We start from the raw sequence: 14,381 nt of genomic DNA on the forward strand, positions 1-14,381 counted from the left end.
GCACAATCCTTGCTACAATCCTTGGATTGGAAGGATTGCAAAAGTATAATATTAACGTAGGGGAACCAGTTTTCATTTGTATCCTGCCCATAAAATTTTCAGCTTTGGTGAGAAAACGAACCAATTCCCTCTCATAGCAATGCATCCACACCAACCAATGAAACTCATTAAAGCATATCACATGCACATGCATTTAACATCTTCCAAATACAAAAGAGCTTTTCATGAAACTTGTTAAATCAAATCCTGTGTCATTACCGCAATCAAATCTTCCAAATAAAAAAGGGCTTTCCATTGAACACTAAACATACAATCATATGTACGTTTCTTAGATCAAATTGTGATTTGAATTAATATGAGAGAGAGGGTGAGAGAGAGAGAGAGAGAGTAGTTGAGGTCACGGTATAACAATGAACACTTTGTACATGAAACACCCGTGAACTGTTTTTGCACAAAGGGGTTGGTACCACATACGAACACCAGTAGACCACACACTTCCTAGAGGAAGGATCAACTGTCTATATATAAATCTCATGCAGATTTTTCTGTGACATACTGAATTTTCTCAAGTTCAGACAGTCAAAAGGTACATTACACGCACGCACGCGCACACACACACACACACACACATACACACATACACAGGTGAAGCCATGTCAGTTGAAGCTTTAGCAATGGCAGGTGTAGACTATAACAAGTGTTATATCAACATCGAAGAGATGGAAGGTAGAGACAAGGACTATACACCACAGTATCTTCTGTCTGAGCAAAAACCAAACAATGAAAGTGAAAGGAATGAGAAGAACGAGTTGATCGTAGAAAAACCGCAGGTGAAGGCAAAGATGGAAGCATGGGCTACAGTTCCTCAATTTTTGCCACCTGAAATTTCTGTGGTTAAACAAGATTGTCGGGAAGTCATTTGATGAAGTTGAGCATCAGCATTATTGTGAGACATGTTTTGTGAAGTACGCCTAATTAGACATTAATTTCAGATTAAGCATGTTATATTTATAAATCTTATGTGAAGTTTGACCTCCTACATCTTTCAGTCCCCCTATATTTTTCCAGTACAGCCATAAAATTGAGCTAACTGCTTCTACTGATGACTGGAACAGAACTAAATTATCTAAAGATTTCACTTCCTAACAAAAATTAGAAATGGTAGACACTCTTACACTGTAAAATAACAAAACTCTTAGGCATATACCATATAGCATGGACATAATAAAATGATGGCCATCCTTTTCTTTTTGCTGCAACAGCCAACAGCATTTTATTGAATCATAATGGTGGCTATGCTTTCAGATAAATATTAAAATCAAAGCAATGTTTCATTATACAATATGCTAGGTTTATATTCCATAGTATGGCCTCAGCAACAAAAACATGCATCTGCAATATATATACAAGAAAGGGCACACAAAAAAAAAAAAAAAAACTTGGGCCAGCAAAGCATCAAAACTGAAAAATCAAGTCATGATATTGTAAATTGGGAATACAGGTATGCTCTATTCTGGGTTTAATCAATCTAACCTACCAAAAAGGATATTACATGCTTATGGTGTAAGAGGAAATGAGTTCAAACTAATTCATTACCTCATCGTCCACCAGATAATTCAATAGCATCCTGGTTATAAACTGAATCTTCTCCCCAGTCAAATCTCCTCTGTAGTCTTTCATACTCTTGCCTACGAGTAACCTCAACATGTTGCCATTCTTCCCACCGCTCAGCCAGACCCTCTCCTTCTAACATCCGTACAACCTCCGACATTAATGGGCGATCTTCGGGGGATCCTTGGGTACAAAGCAATGCAACTTTGATCATCATTTCTACTTCTTGGCTGTTGTAATTTTGATTGAGATTGCTATCTACAATAGCATCCAGTCTTTTTTCCCTTTCCAGCTTCTTGACCTTCAGGAGCAGATAAAGAAAGAAGTTAGCACAGTGAGTACAAACTCAAGGGAACATATGTATACAGTGTGAAAGTCAACACATTTTCTTCTATAATAGTGACATTATTTAGTGTTAAGCAGAAGTTATTCGCATCTTGCCATAACAAACCTACTTAGGATTGGCGTAGTCTTTTGACCATACAATGACAAATCCATTTCAAAAGAAATCCCAAACATGCAACCATGCAAAACTCCCAATACAACTCAAAAATTTATTAAATGATCTGAAAAACACACACATCTGTTGAGAAAATTATTGATGTGCCTGCTATTAGGAAGACTTGAAATGGAAATGCAATATCAATAAGATGCATAAAAGATATGCTGATACACCAAATTTTCAAATTAGGGAGACTTGAAATGGAAATGGAATATCAAAAAATATAAAAGACATGCTGATATGCCAAATCTTGAACATTTCAAAAATGATATTGCTGGCATTCATCAATAATGTATATTATAGACACACAGGTGTGCACATCTATTCATAAAATATTGTTAAATCGACCATTAGTCATAAGGTAATTCTTAAATCCCTTCCTATAAAATTATAGTTCTTTTCTACAATAGGATGGGCATGTCTTAACATCTGACATCTATTTAATATGCATCAATCAAGTATGTAAGAAGTATCACTTACATTTCCAAATTTAAAAATTATATTTCCAAGATTTTGGATAACATTAAGTAAAATCCAAAATACCAGTATCCAAAATCGAGATGTTACTAGCAACCATGTGGCAACCATTTGTTCTAGATTGCTCTAGTTGTAAAATATGGTATGTAGTGGGAGGCATGTTCGACTTATATCTTCAACCCAAACATATTAGTCATATAAATGCACACTCAGAGGACAAGGTGGGAGGGAGGGAGGGAGGGAGGGAGGGAGGGAGGGAGGGAGAGAGAGAGAGAGAGAGAGAGAGAGAGAGAGAGAGAGAGAGAGAGAGAGAGATGCAAATGAAAAACAAGGTTATCTTACATGGTCAAGCAACAAAATGTCGCAAATGAAAAACAAGGTTATCTTACATGGTCAAGCAACAAAACGTCATCTTCTTCTTCCAATCGTGAAAAATCAATCGCCCGCTGTCCTGTTACAAGCTCTAAAAGCATAATCCCATATCCAAAAACATCTGTCCTTTCTGATGACTTCCCAGTTGACAAGTATTCAGGTGCTATGTGGCCCATTGTCCCGCGAACTTGAGTTGTCACATTAGTCTTTCTAACATCCACCAACTTTGCCAAGCCAAAGTCACCAACAACTGCTTCAAAATCTTCATCAAGTAATACATTAGCAGCCTTAACATCTCGATGAATGATCTTAGGATTACAATGTTCATGTAGGTACTCTAGCCCACGGGCTGTGCCTAAAGCCACTCGCTTTCTATTAGGCCAATCCAAAACAGCCTCCCCAGGTTTAATCTCTGCAATATTTTTTTGATCAAAGACAGATAAATATCACTGCAAAGGCCAGTAGGAATAATGAATGAACTCCACTTCAAACAAAAAGTATAGCCCAATCTGTGACCTAAAGATGACTTTAAATGCTATCTAATGCAACAAGAATCAACATAAATTGTTTGTAACTATTATATTAATCAACTGGAGATATTATAATCAACTCAGAAAACCATGAATTCCCCTCCTAAAGTGACTTTAATTTTTGACTGGTACGAGAAAGGAAAAGGAAAGGAAAGGAGAGTGTATAGACATAATTTTACCAATATATCCTAATTAAAACGGTTTTATAAGTCCAAAAAAGGAGATACTTGCTAGAAAAATCATTCAGACAATAGAACTTTTATGCATACTAACTGAAACAGGTAGGAAATGTCCAAATAACTGGAGAATGTACATGTGCTTATGTGCATGCACACGCGCATGTGTGTGTGCACACATGAGCATGAGAGAGATCAAAACTTGTACACATTGACCTTGTAAACAAACATGGATAGACCTTGATGTTTAAAGGTTCTAATGCAACGGTTCTCTCCCCCACTTTGAAAAAAAAAAAATTATACAAGAATAACACTAAGGATGAAGCTATGGTATTTTACTTCATCGAAAAAGAAATACCTTATCCAGAAACAAACCTGGGATAACCATAAAATGCATGTAGAAATATATTGTCCAAAGATTACTCCCCACCACCCAAAAGATAAAACAAAATAAACGGCAGCTAATTAACCCCAATTGTAACACACATTAGCAGCTCCTATTCACATATGACTTGAAGGGGCTATACCTCGTAAACGATAGGCAACACTTAAATTCTGCATAAAGGGATACACCAATAGGCGTTCTGTTGGAGTTGTGCAATATCCAATCAATCGCAATAAATTCCGGTGAACAGCTACACTTATCATCTCAACTTCACGCCGGAAAGCTGCATCTCCCCCAGGACTCTCATAGTCAGTTAGCCGTTTCACAGCAATTTTTGTGTTATCAGATAGCACTCCTTTATAGACTTTTCCAAAACCTCCCTGTCCTAGAACACTTTTTTCACTGAAGTTGTCTGTAGCCAGCTGCAATTCCCTCCATGAAAATCTTCTTAATTGACCAAATGCAATCCTTCGGTCAACTTCACCTGGTCAGAAGTTAAAAATGGTTTTAAAATCAGATTGTGAACGGGCTCAACTTTGCATGAAATGCGCAACTTCAACTTCAATTATACAAGAACGTTATATGATTCAAAGTATTACAAAGACTAAAGCATGTTTAGATCATATAAAAGAAACAAATGGAAACTAAATGTAGTAGAGTAAGCATCCTTGACATCAACTTGACGATCTAATTGACTTAATTTTGGGTGGTGGGAGAAGGGGTTTGAATAAAATGCATTTCTTTTGGATTGGCTACTTAATTTCTCAAAATTCATAGTCAATTATGCATACGAGAAAATAGGCCTAGAAAATGGGTCACCCCACCCCAAGCCCTGCCCTGGGCCATTTTGTTTAGTCATGAATAAGGTTTAAAAACATATAATAAGAAAGAAAAATAAATATGAAACTATATAAAGTTAACTTAATTAAATTGTAAATTATAATAGATAAATTAAACACTTAAACATTTAAAACATTATAAAAAAAACCATTGAAAAAAAATATAAACTTAAATTTCAGATTCAAATTTAACGATAAATTAAACTGTAAAACTTTAGGCTAAAGCTAACCCAATTAAATTTTATAAATTCAAAATGAAATTAAATGGAAAAAATGACTAAACTAATGTGAATAATTGAATTGATAATTTTCAGAAACAAAAGAAACTACGAAAATGATAAGATTAAAATGAACTTTGATTATAAAATTGTAATGATAACAATTATGTTAACAATAAAAATAATATATATAATTTTACATGACGCATGCCATTCTCTAGAATGATTATTTCTTTTGGTCTGGGATTTATTGAATACATATTGCAATCATTACAATTTTACATGAGACACGTGTCAATCTCTGATTAATTGTGGAAAAATATATACCACACACACTTCATATATTTTTATGCATATATATTCCCTCATTCAGCAACTTGTGTATTCAAATGGAGAAATTTATTAATTAGAGAGTGAGTTCTTGGATTTGATTCAAATTTCATGCAAATGAAGTTAACATCACATTCCCTTGTTAATTACTACTTTCCCTATATTACTTTCTTTCTTTCCATAAAATTTTAATACTTCCTTCTCAAAAATTAATTTTAATGCTAAACATGATTTTAATTTAATGATTCTCTATTTATATGTTTTATTATATAGAGGGTAGAGACTGAATTTTTCTGGGTGGGGGAGTTTAGAATAGAGATTGAGTTTGACTCGCACTTAGATAGTTTAAATTTGGAAGATTTTTGTGTGGGGAATTGGAAGAAAATGAGTCCATTTGCAATTTCCTTGATGTTTTATTGGTCTTTTATTTTATTTTTATTATTTTTTTTACAACAATCAGGATAGCCTTCTGTTAAGTTATTTGAACAACAGTTGACCAGTGTAGGATGCTGAAACAGTACAGCCCATGAGGATCGGACCATTTTTACAGGCCTATGAGAAACAATAGGCTTCAATTCTTCTTGGACAATTTAAAAGCCACAAAGAAGATGAGTAAAAATAATAAATCAACTAATAAATTGTATTTCCCTCAAACGAAAAAAAAAAAAAAAAAGATATTTGAGAACTACTAGCTATGTAGACAAGATATGATATACTTAGGCTTACTAGACCAGCTTCAAAGAAATCACAGCAAGTCTGAAGAGCAAAAGACCTTCAACTTATGAGCAGCCAAACACCTCCCTTGCTATCGTCATCCCAAGGGGATTGGCTAAATTACTACTCGAACTCATAGTTGTAACTAAACTATTTTAATTGGGTAAAAAAAATACAGGCAAAAACAGACACATACATATTCGTGGCTTTTTTTTTTTTTTTTTTTCTAATGGAACCACTGTTGTGTTTTTTGTCTCGTCGGAAATTTCTGGAGGAAGCTACAGGTCTGGCCGAGAGCAATATGGAGACTGGGCAGTGGGCTAGTTTGGTGTTTTCCTAGTGTGGGAAGAAGTTCTAAAGGGTTTTCCTTGTGTACAAGGGAATAGAATTAGCTAATAGGTAGATTACCTAATTCTATTAGGATTAGGAATCCATATTGTAATTGGTAAGTCTATGCTATATAAATAGGCTGCTGCAAATCTCATAGAAAATATAAGTATAGCTAGAGACTTCTAGGGAAGAAACTCAAAAGGAGACTCGGGTTAGAGACTCAAGGGTGAGTGACTTCAAGGGAAGGGTTTTTCAAGAGGGAAAAACACAAGAGAGCTATTTGTGCAAGAGAGAAGAGAGCGGCTGCGAGTTGGGTAGTCTAGGGTTTCAATAAATTCTTGTACTTTTATTCTATACATAGTGCAGCTGTGATTCTCTAAGGATCACACGGGGACGTAGGCAAAGTTCGCCGAACCTCAATAACAAAAATTGGTGTTCTTTGTGTTTACTTTTGCTGCCATATTGTGTGTTGTTTGCTATATCTGTTTTAACTCTAGAATACATCAAGGACAAGATCACAGGGGGTGTTAATTCACTACAACCACCAAGATGCTGATCCAAAGAGTTGGCAACCACCCACCACCCCCAACCTGACGTAATGCCCAAGGGCGTAAAGTAAGATGAATGTGTGACTTTGAGGTATTTACCCTAAAGCCGAATGCACCCTAATTTGATGTCAGTTACAACTATGAGTTAAACAATTAATAACCATTATTTGTATGACAAAAAGGAAATCTTATTGAGTCAATTATAGATATGGCTGTGCCATTAGTGTGCTGATTTCTTAAAATTCAAATCAATGTCTATTTGCTCAATAAATTCACCTATATCTTTGTTTGTCCACTACCACTACTTACATAATAAATCTAAAAAAGGTTATGATAAACCTAGAAAAAAAAGATTAAAACTAAGAATAAGAATTCTTGACGAACGGGATCAAGAATCATTATTAATTTGACACAAGAAAGGGTTGTGGAAAATTCCTTTTCTTGTGTCAAGGACTACGAGACGAGTAACCCCCCCCCCCCCCCCTAAAATACTTTGTTCCTCTCATTTATACTTTGGTTTATAGGTGCTTAACCAGAATTATGAGGTTAACTATAAAATTTTCAGTGTTTACGTAATTGTAGGTTTTTAGGATCAAAATACTGCAAACAGCAATACCAAACAAAGAAAACTACATGAAAACTTATAGCTGGAGATATAGCTACAAAAACAGCATGTTTTGGCACTGAAAAAGAAAGAAAAAAAAAATATATATATCTATATAAGTTGAGAGAGAGAGAGAGAGAGAGAGAGAGAGAGAGAGCAAATTTTCCCCCTTTTTGAGAAAGTTTTATGCAATTTCTATAACCAATGGAAGCCACTCAAATTTTAAGCACTTCTATAACAAGAAAGCAACACAGACCTGCAACATCTACAAAAACTTCACGCTTGTAGCCTTTGTGCCTACGCTTGCACATAAAGTAAAGCAGGCCTCCAAGTGAAAGTAAAATGATAAGCCCTCCAACAGCTCCAACTATTATTCCAAGCTTTGGCTTGTTTGAAGAGCCTGTCAAGAGTGGGAGAACCTCAGCAGTTTATCTCATTAAAGGAAAAGGTAAACAGAACAATTCAATTACCAATAAGATTAATATGACCCGTTAACCTGAATCGTCAATAGCAGATGTGCAATGGTGAGGGAGATTTATGCCACAGTTCAAGTGGTTTCCTGTAAAACTGCAACAATCAACAAACATCAATTCGGAATCATGCTGAAAAACATGTGGAATATGTGTAAGCGTGTGTAGACAGAGAGAGAGAATGGCAAGTAGTCAGATATTGTCAGGAATTGATATGATAACATTAAAAAGTTGTTCATACTTGAATTTTGAAACACGAAATAACTGCTCGGGTATTTGACCACTGAGAGCATTGGAGGCAAGCTGACTGCAAAGACAGTTTCAGGTATGCCATCAAATACTGAAGAGATGGGCCTAAGCATACATCTTCAAACATAGATAAGTTTCAAAACTCCAAAAGCTGGAGAACAAATTAATACTTTTAGTATAACTTGAATGGGTAAATACTGCTTCTCATCCAATGTGTATTGTACAAGATATGATAACATACAGATTAATCAAAGTTGAAAGACTTGAAAGTGACTCTGGGATCGTCCCGCTCAGATTATTTTGACTCAAAGTCCTGTTTGCACAATCAAGAAGAACTGTCAACGAAAAAATTAAGGAAGAAGCACAGAGTCATTAAATATTACTGAAAACTTAAAATAACGCAGATGTAACAACTTACAAGAATTGAAGCTTTTTCAGATTACCAAGGGTAGATGGTATTTCACCAGTTAAATTATTATTTTCTAAATTCAAGGTAGCCAAACTTGTCAGATTTCCAAACTCTTTTGGTATATCACCAGTTATGCCATTTCCTTGCAATGTACTGCAAGATTAATAGACCTTATATATATCAGAATTATAAGTATATGGCCACCACAACTACAGTTAGTAGAGAGGGCAAAAAAACACAGGCAAATGAGAGTTCTTGTCGAAGCTTAACGCAACTTAATGGATTTAATTATCTTGGTATCTAATGCGCAAGCTTTTGAATTCACTGACCAAAGTATTAGTGGAGCTTTCAAGCGCTCCCATCATTTTCTAAGTAATTAATCTTCCACATGCAGATGAACTTTGTGCCTTAATACTCTTGAGGCTGGGTTTGACTTATATGCATCAAAGGACAAGAGAGCAATAACAAGAAGACATGATTTAAAGGAAGTTGAGGGCATCATAAGGATAAGAGGAATGGTGACAAGAATTGAAAAAAGTATGCATCATGGAACACATTTCAACAAAACAAGCCCATGGCCAACTTGAATGGATTGTGCAAAAGAGTGAAATGATCCAAGCAGAAGACGTGAAAATTACTAAGGGAGGCCAAAATGAACATGGATAGATTGAGATGTGAGGAATATGATCTTTCTTATTTGATGTAATAGATAGACAAAGGATGATCATCGAAGATGTAACAGAAAATATGCCTTAGGTAAGGGGTCAAGTGGAAACTAAAGTCACATGTAGCTAACTGAATTAGCGGCAACCAGTAACAAAGATTTTGTTAAAACCTCAATTAATTTTTAAGATCAGTTGATTTCACTTTATGACTTAAAATCACATAAATCTTGACACTGTCATACTCAAGAAAACCATAATTCCAACCATACTCTGTTAACAATTACCTTACTCATAAAACATGTGATTTAGAAATTCTGAAGACTAATCTAAGAAAACAAATTGACTTCAATAAACTCAACTAAGGTCACTGTCAATGCATTATGCATCCAAAGATACACTGACATTATTCTTAAGTTGCCCTTAAATTGCATGAAACATATTGTTAAAAGCAACAAATTTATAGTTGAGCACATATTACTGAATAATATATTTCTTAAAAGATAAAATAGCAAACTATAGATGTTAAGTTTCCATTTTCTTGAGAAATGACTACAGAAGATCAAGAAAATGGAAAATAGGATGATATAAACAGCACTAAAATATTGTCCTTACAGTGTTTGAAGATTTTTCAAGGCTCCTACTTTAGGGGACAAGGTTCCAGAAAATCCAATATTTGACAATGTTCTGCAAACAATGACAAAACTAAGCATAGACCAGTAATAGGGCATTAATATGCAAGTTACATAATAAATTTTGCATTCCAAAGTCATAGAAATAGTGATTTGTTGGAAATATGCATCACCATAAACAACGAATGTCTTACACAGAAATGACATTATTGTTAGGGTCGCAATTAACATTGGACCATGTGCATGGATTAACTTGGTTGGGGTTCCAGTCGCGGAGCTTATTGGGTGAACTAGCCAATGAAGTCTTCAATGCATAGAGTGCATCGCCTGAAACAGAAAAAAAAAAAAAAACCAATATTCATCATCCAATCAAGCAAATGTGGCAACAGAAATGCACCACTACATTACACACACACACTGTAAAAACAGAGACAACCAAAGAAAGTAAATGAAACTAAACACATTCCACCATACCAACCCTCAAAACAATCCACTAACTCTCTGATTTACCTTTCAACAATTTCCCACAAAGTGAGAGAGAGAGATTAAGAGATTTTAGTTGCATTGGATGTCACAATATTGTATAACAATAATATTGCAAAACACAATGGAATACTCATTTATCTTAGTCTTGTTTATGATGATGAGTAAACAAAAATTGAAGAAAAATGGGAATATCGTTGTGCAAAGCATAGCCCATTCAGAATAAATTTAATGTAACATAACCACAAAATTGTACCTTGTGAATCAGGCAAGACAAAGGAATGTAAACAAGCCAATGTCAAAACTGCAAAGATAAGCTCCATCTTCAACATCAACATTACCAGAGATCAATGCAATGCCATATCTGCCAACAAAAGAATAATATATCATTGAGTTGTTGAGCTACGAATATTCAGATTTCAGATAAACATTAAAAACTAAAATAGATAACAAATTTGAGGCAAACTGATGTTGAAGATCTTTTATGGTTTTTCAATTTCCATCCTACCAAAGTAGTTCAGTCCAGAAGAAGGCAATACAAGAATGAACAATTTAATGGCCGTCACTATGTTACAATTTTCTTGGGAGCGATAGGTTAGTCAATGACTCAATAATGAAGCACAAATTTTTCTCACCAATCTTATACCATGTGTTGGTATAGATATTTGTCTATACCTGGACATATAAAAAGTCAAACGGGAGGAAACAAATTCCCTGCCTAGTTCAAGTTTGGGTCCTCAACTGCAATATTTTCAGGTTATTTAATGAGCAGACTTTTCTTAATGATCAAGGTTTAATATGAAAATTAGTTTCATTCTCAGGCAAAAATGGGCAACCTTCATCCTTCGGCAGTTTTAAGTACCCAATGTGAGAACATTGAATTGTGATATGCTTCGGCCTTTCTTGGGATCTCCTTGTTTAACTAACCACATCAAGTTAGATATAGTTTTCCCAACTACAACCCGTAGTGTTCAAAATATCGGCCAACATTCCGAAATGTTGACCGAAATATCGGTTTCTGGACTGGGCGATATCGTTAGGGGGCTGAAGCAAAATCTTCACCCGTACCCCCGATATTTTCTACAAATTTCCCCGATATCGCTGATTTTTTCTACAAATTTCGGATATCACCAACATTCTACCGATATTCACCGATATTCAGAGAAAAAAAAAAGGAAAAAAAGGGGAGGATGAGAATTAATCCAAATAAACCCTAATTTTCCATACCCATGAACTAATTCAGAAACCTGGTCAATGAATTAACATAAAATTATCAAAACCCAATAACTGAAAAAGAAGAATCTGACATACCTTTAGCCTTTACATCCCATCTACATCTACATACTGTTGAGTCTGTGATCATGCCCATATTGTGGAGTCTGTGAATACACAGTCTACCGAAATCCCAAAAGGAATCCCATCTATCATTCTACCCCAAACTTAAACTCTCTATAAATTGCTGCAATTTATGAGAGTGTCGGCACCCACTGTTTGAGTAGGAACCTTCGATCAGCAGCTGTGAGCTTGTGACTGTGTGTCTTCTCCTCTCTCTCACTCTCTCTCTTCTCTCTATCGCGCACGTCTGGTCTCCGTGCCAAATAGCAGCCACGATGTTTTTTTTTTTGTTATGGGCAAAAGTGCAAAACGTCTTATTTGGCAGGCAGGGGATTGGGTTGGACTCTATTAAAAATTACTATAGCTTTACTCTATTAAAAAAAAAAAAAATTTTACTCTAGAGTCTAGGCATCAAATATCTCTATAAAAAATAAAGGGCAATTATTTTCGCACTTCATTTTTTTTATTTGCACTCCTCTTAATTTTTTAATATTTTATTTTATATTTTAATTGTTTGTATTCCAAATCTACTACCCTTTTATGACTTTTGACTTTCAATGTATACTCCATTTAGGCTCCTTGCGTGTGGATCATGGTTCTCTAATGCGATATGCAAAATGGAACTTGTATATGGAATGAGAGAATCCAACCTTTGGACGGTCTGGAATTTAAATAAAATAACTTATTTCCAAACTCAAATGACTCAAAGTCTTTAGATCAAAATAAGAAAAAGAAAGAGCAGAAATTTGAATAACAAAAGGAACATGGATTTGGTTTGCAGATGAAGACTGTAGGGAAGTGAAGAAGAAGGAAAATAATTTTCAATTGGGTTCTAGGAGGAGATGCAAAGGATCGATGGAGAAGTTGAGAGTATCTTCTATTGAATTGCCGATTCAACTCGTTTCAGTTTCTGAGTTTTCGACAGAGGTGAAGCGCTTGGAGGAGGAAGTGGCAGTACATGTTGCTGAAGTGGCTGAGACTTGCAAGAAGATAGATAAAGCTTTGGAGCCTTGAATTCACCAAACCATAAAGATTGTTTCTGCAATATATTTCATCTTTCAAGAAAAATGAATTAGGCGAACCAATGATTCTTTCATTCTCTTTTTTTACCTAGCTATTACCCAGTTCAGTCTTTTCCCTTACTTGATTCTTTCTGTTTGGCTATAGCTTATCATGTATGGACTAGCCCTTTGTGCAATATACTTCAAGATGGGAAGAACCCATAACCTTTTTTTTCTCCATGACACAATCAAATAGAAGAGGACTATTGGGACAATGCCAAGCAAGCAAACCATCTTTTTTTTTTTCTTTTGGCCATCCAAGCAAACCATCTTCAAAGAAGAGCGATATGGATTTGATTAGATGGCTTCTTGTTCAAGAATTTCATCTGATAACTGTCATGTACCAATTATCTTCTTCGAACAATAAAAGGCTCAACAATCATAGGATAATGTAGAATATTTTGAAAGAAAAAATGACGGTAGATTTGAAAATAAAATAACAAAAATATATATAAAAACATTATAAATTAAAAAGGAGTGTAAATAAAATAAAAAAAAGTGCAAATATGGCCTTCCAAAAATAAATGGTTAAAAGTTCAACTATCCTAGTTATTATTAGTCAACTATAAGATGATGATTCAAGAGTTGGGTCAAGAGTGCTAAAAAGCAGTGGAGCATGCGTGCTAGCTTGTCACTGAAATTTTTTGGCTAGCCAACGTCTATAGGTGGCTATTCTTTGACTCATGTATAATATAAGCCTACATAATTCAAGGACTTATATATCATTTGCATTAATGCCAAAAAGTGGTATATAATATAATTGTAGAGTTGGACATTATCTTTATGAATTACATGCTTGATTTGCTTTGTCATTCTCACTTTTGAGTCCCGAGACCATAGCCTCCAGTCCACTCTCCACTAGTCAAATTCATTAATTAGGATATATATTAAGGTTCAAAAGACAATGCCTTTTGTGCCACACTTTCCACCAAGCTACTCCAAGTCAAGGCGACAAGTTCGACTGTTCGAGTGTGCCTCCATCTCACAATTAATTAATTTGACCATTTTTACATCATAATTGATTTTAATGCAATTTTTCTATTTCCCAATTGTAGGACCCTCCAACAAGACAAAGTTAAAGACCTTTTCAATTCCTTTAAACAAGAACAAAGTTGAAAAGCTTAAGCAATAAAATTATCATAAACTGAAAAGTCGGAGTACGACAATAGTTGATATCATAAATCATTAAATTTGGATAACTTGGAATTTTGAACCTTGATAGCAATTTTGATGAGGAGGAAGTAGGGGTCACCAAAAAGCCCAAGGCCCGAAACCCGACCCAAAACTCATTTACACACAATATATCTTCAATAAGAAAATATAGGATTTTGGTTATGTTCTGAATCAAACATGAGACCTCATGGAACAAACTTCAACTCTCAACCAACTGAGCTGACTAGTTTATTTGTCTAATTGGTGAATCGTAACATATTTAATAGGTTTT

At 34.9% G+C, this 14,381-nt stretch overlaps 1 protein-coding gene and 1 non-coding gene across 5 annotated transcripts; both read right to left on the reverse strand.

The window, feature by feature from the left end:
• Positions 1 to 268: 268 nt before the first annotated feature.
• Positions 269 to 12,133, reverse strand: LOC147291961 (leucine-rich repeat transmembrane protein kinase family protein). 4 transcript variants are annotated; one of them, XM_086238607.1, is made up of 13 exons: positions 11,853 to 12,129; positions 10,798 to 10,905; positions 10,253 to 10,385; positions 10,042 to 10,113; positions 8,774 to 8,917; positions 8,597 to 8,668; positions 8,348 to 8,413; positions 8,133 to 8,203; positions 7,893 to 8,036; positions 4,196 to 4,537; positions 2,980 to 3,374; positions 1,597 to 1,912; positions 269 to 879 (listed from the first exon to the last, which is right to left on the reverse strand). In XM_086238607.1, exons 2-12 carry the CDS (start codon positions 10,877 to 10,879, stop codon positions 1,598 to 1,600), a joined length of 1,836 nt encoding a protein of 611 aa, XP_086094733.1. In that variant the 5' UTR covers positions 10,880 to 10,905; positions 11,853 to 12,129; the 3' UTR covers positions 269 to 879; position 1,597. The 4 variants fall into 4 exon arrangements, with proteins under 4 accessions (XP_086094733.1, XP_086094732.1, XP_086094734.1 ...); XM_086238606.1 differs by having other exon boundaries at positions 269 to 888; XM_086238608.1 differs by lacking the exon at positions 8,774 to 8,917 and having other exon boundaries at positions 269 to 888.
• LOC147291962 (small nucleolar RNA snoR77) lies at positions 6,150 to 6,271 on the reverse strand. Its single transcript, XR_015121569.1, has one exon. It is a non-coding gene; the product is annotated as a small nucleolar RNA snoR77 (small nucleolar RNA).
• Positions 12,134 to 14,381: the final 2,248 nt, after the last annotated feature.

This window comes from Dryas octopetala, chromosome 3 (assembly GCF_963921425.1).
Source record: "Dryas octopetala chromosome 3, drDryOcto1.1, whole genome shotgun sequence".
Lineage (NCBI taxonomy): Eukaryota > Viridiplantae > Streptophyta > Magnoliopsida > Rosales > Rosaceae > Dryas > Dryas octopetala.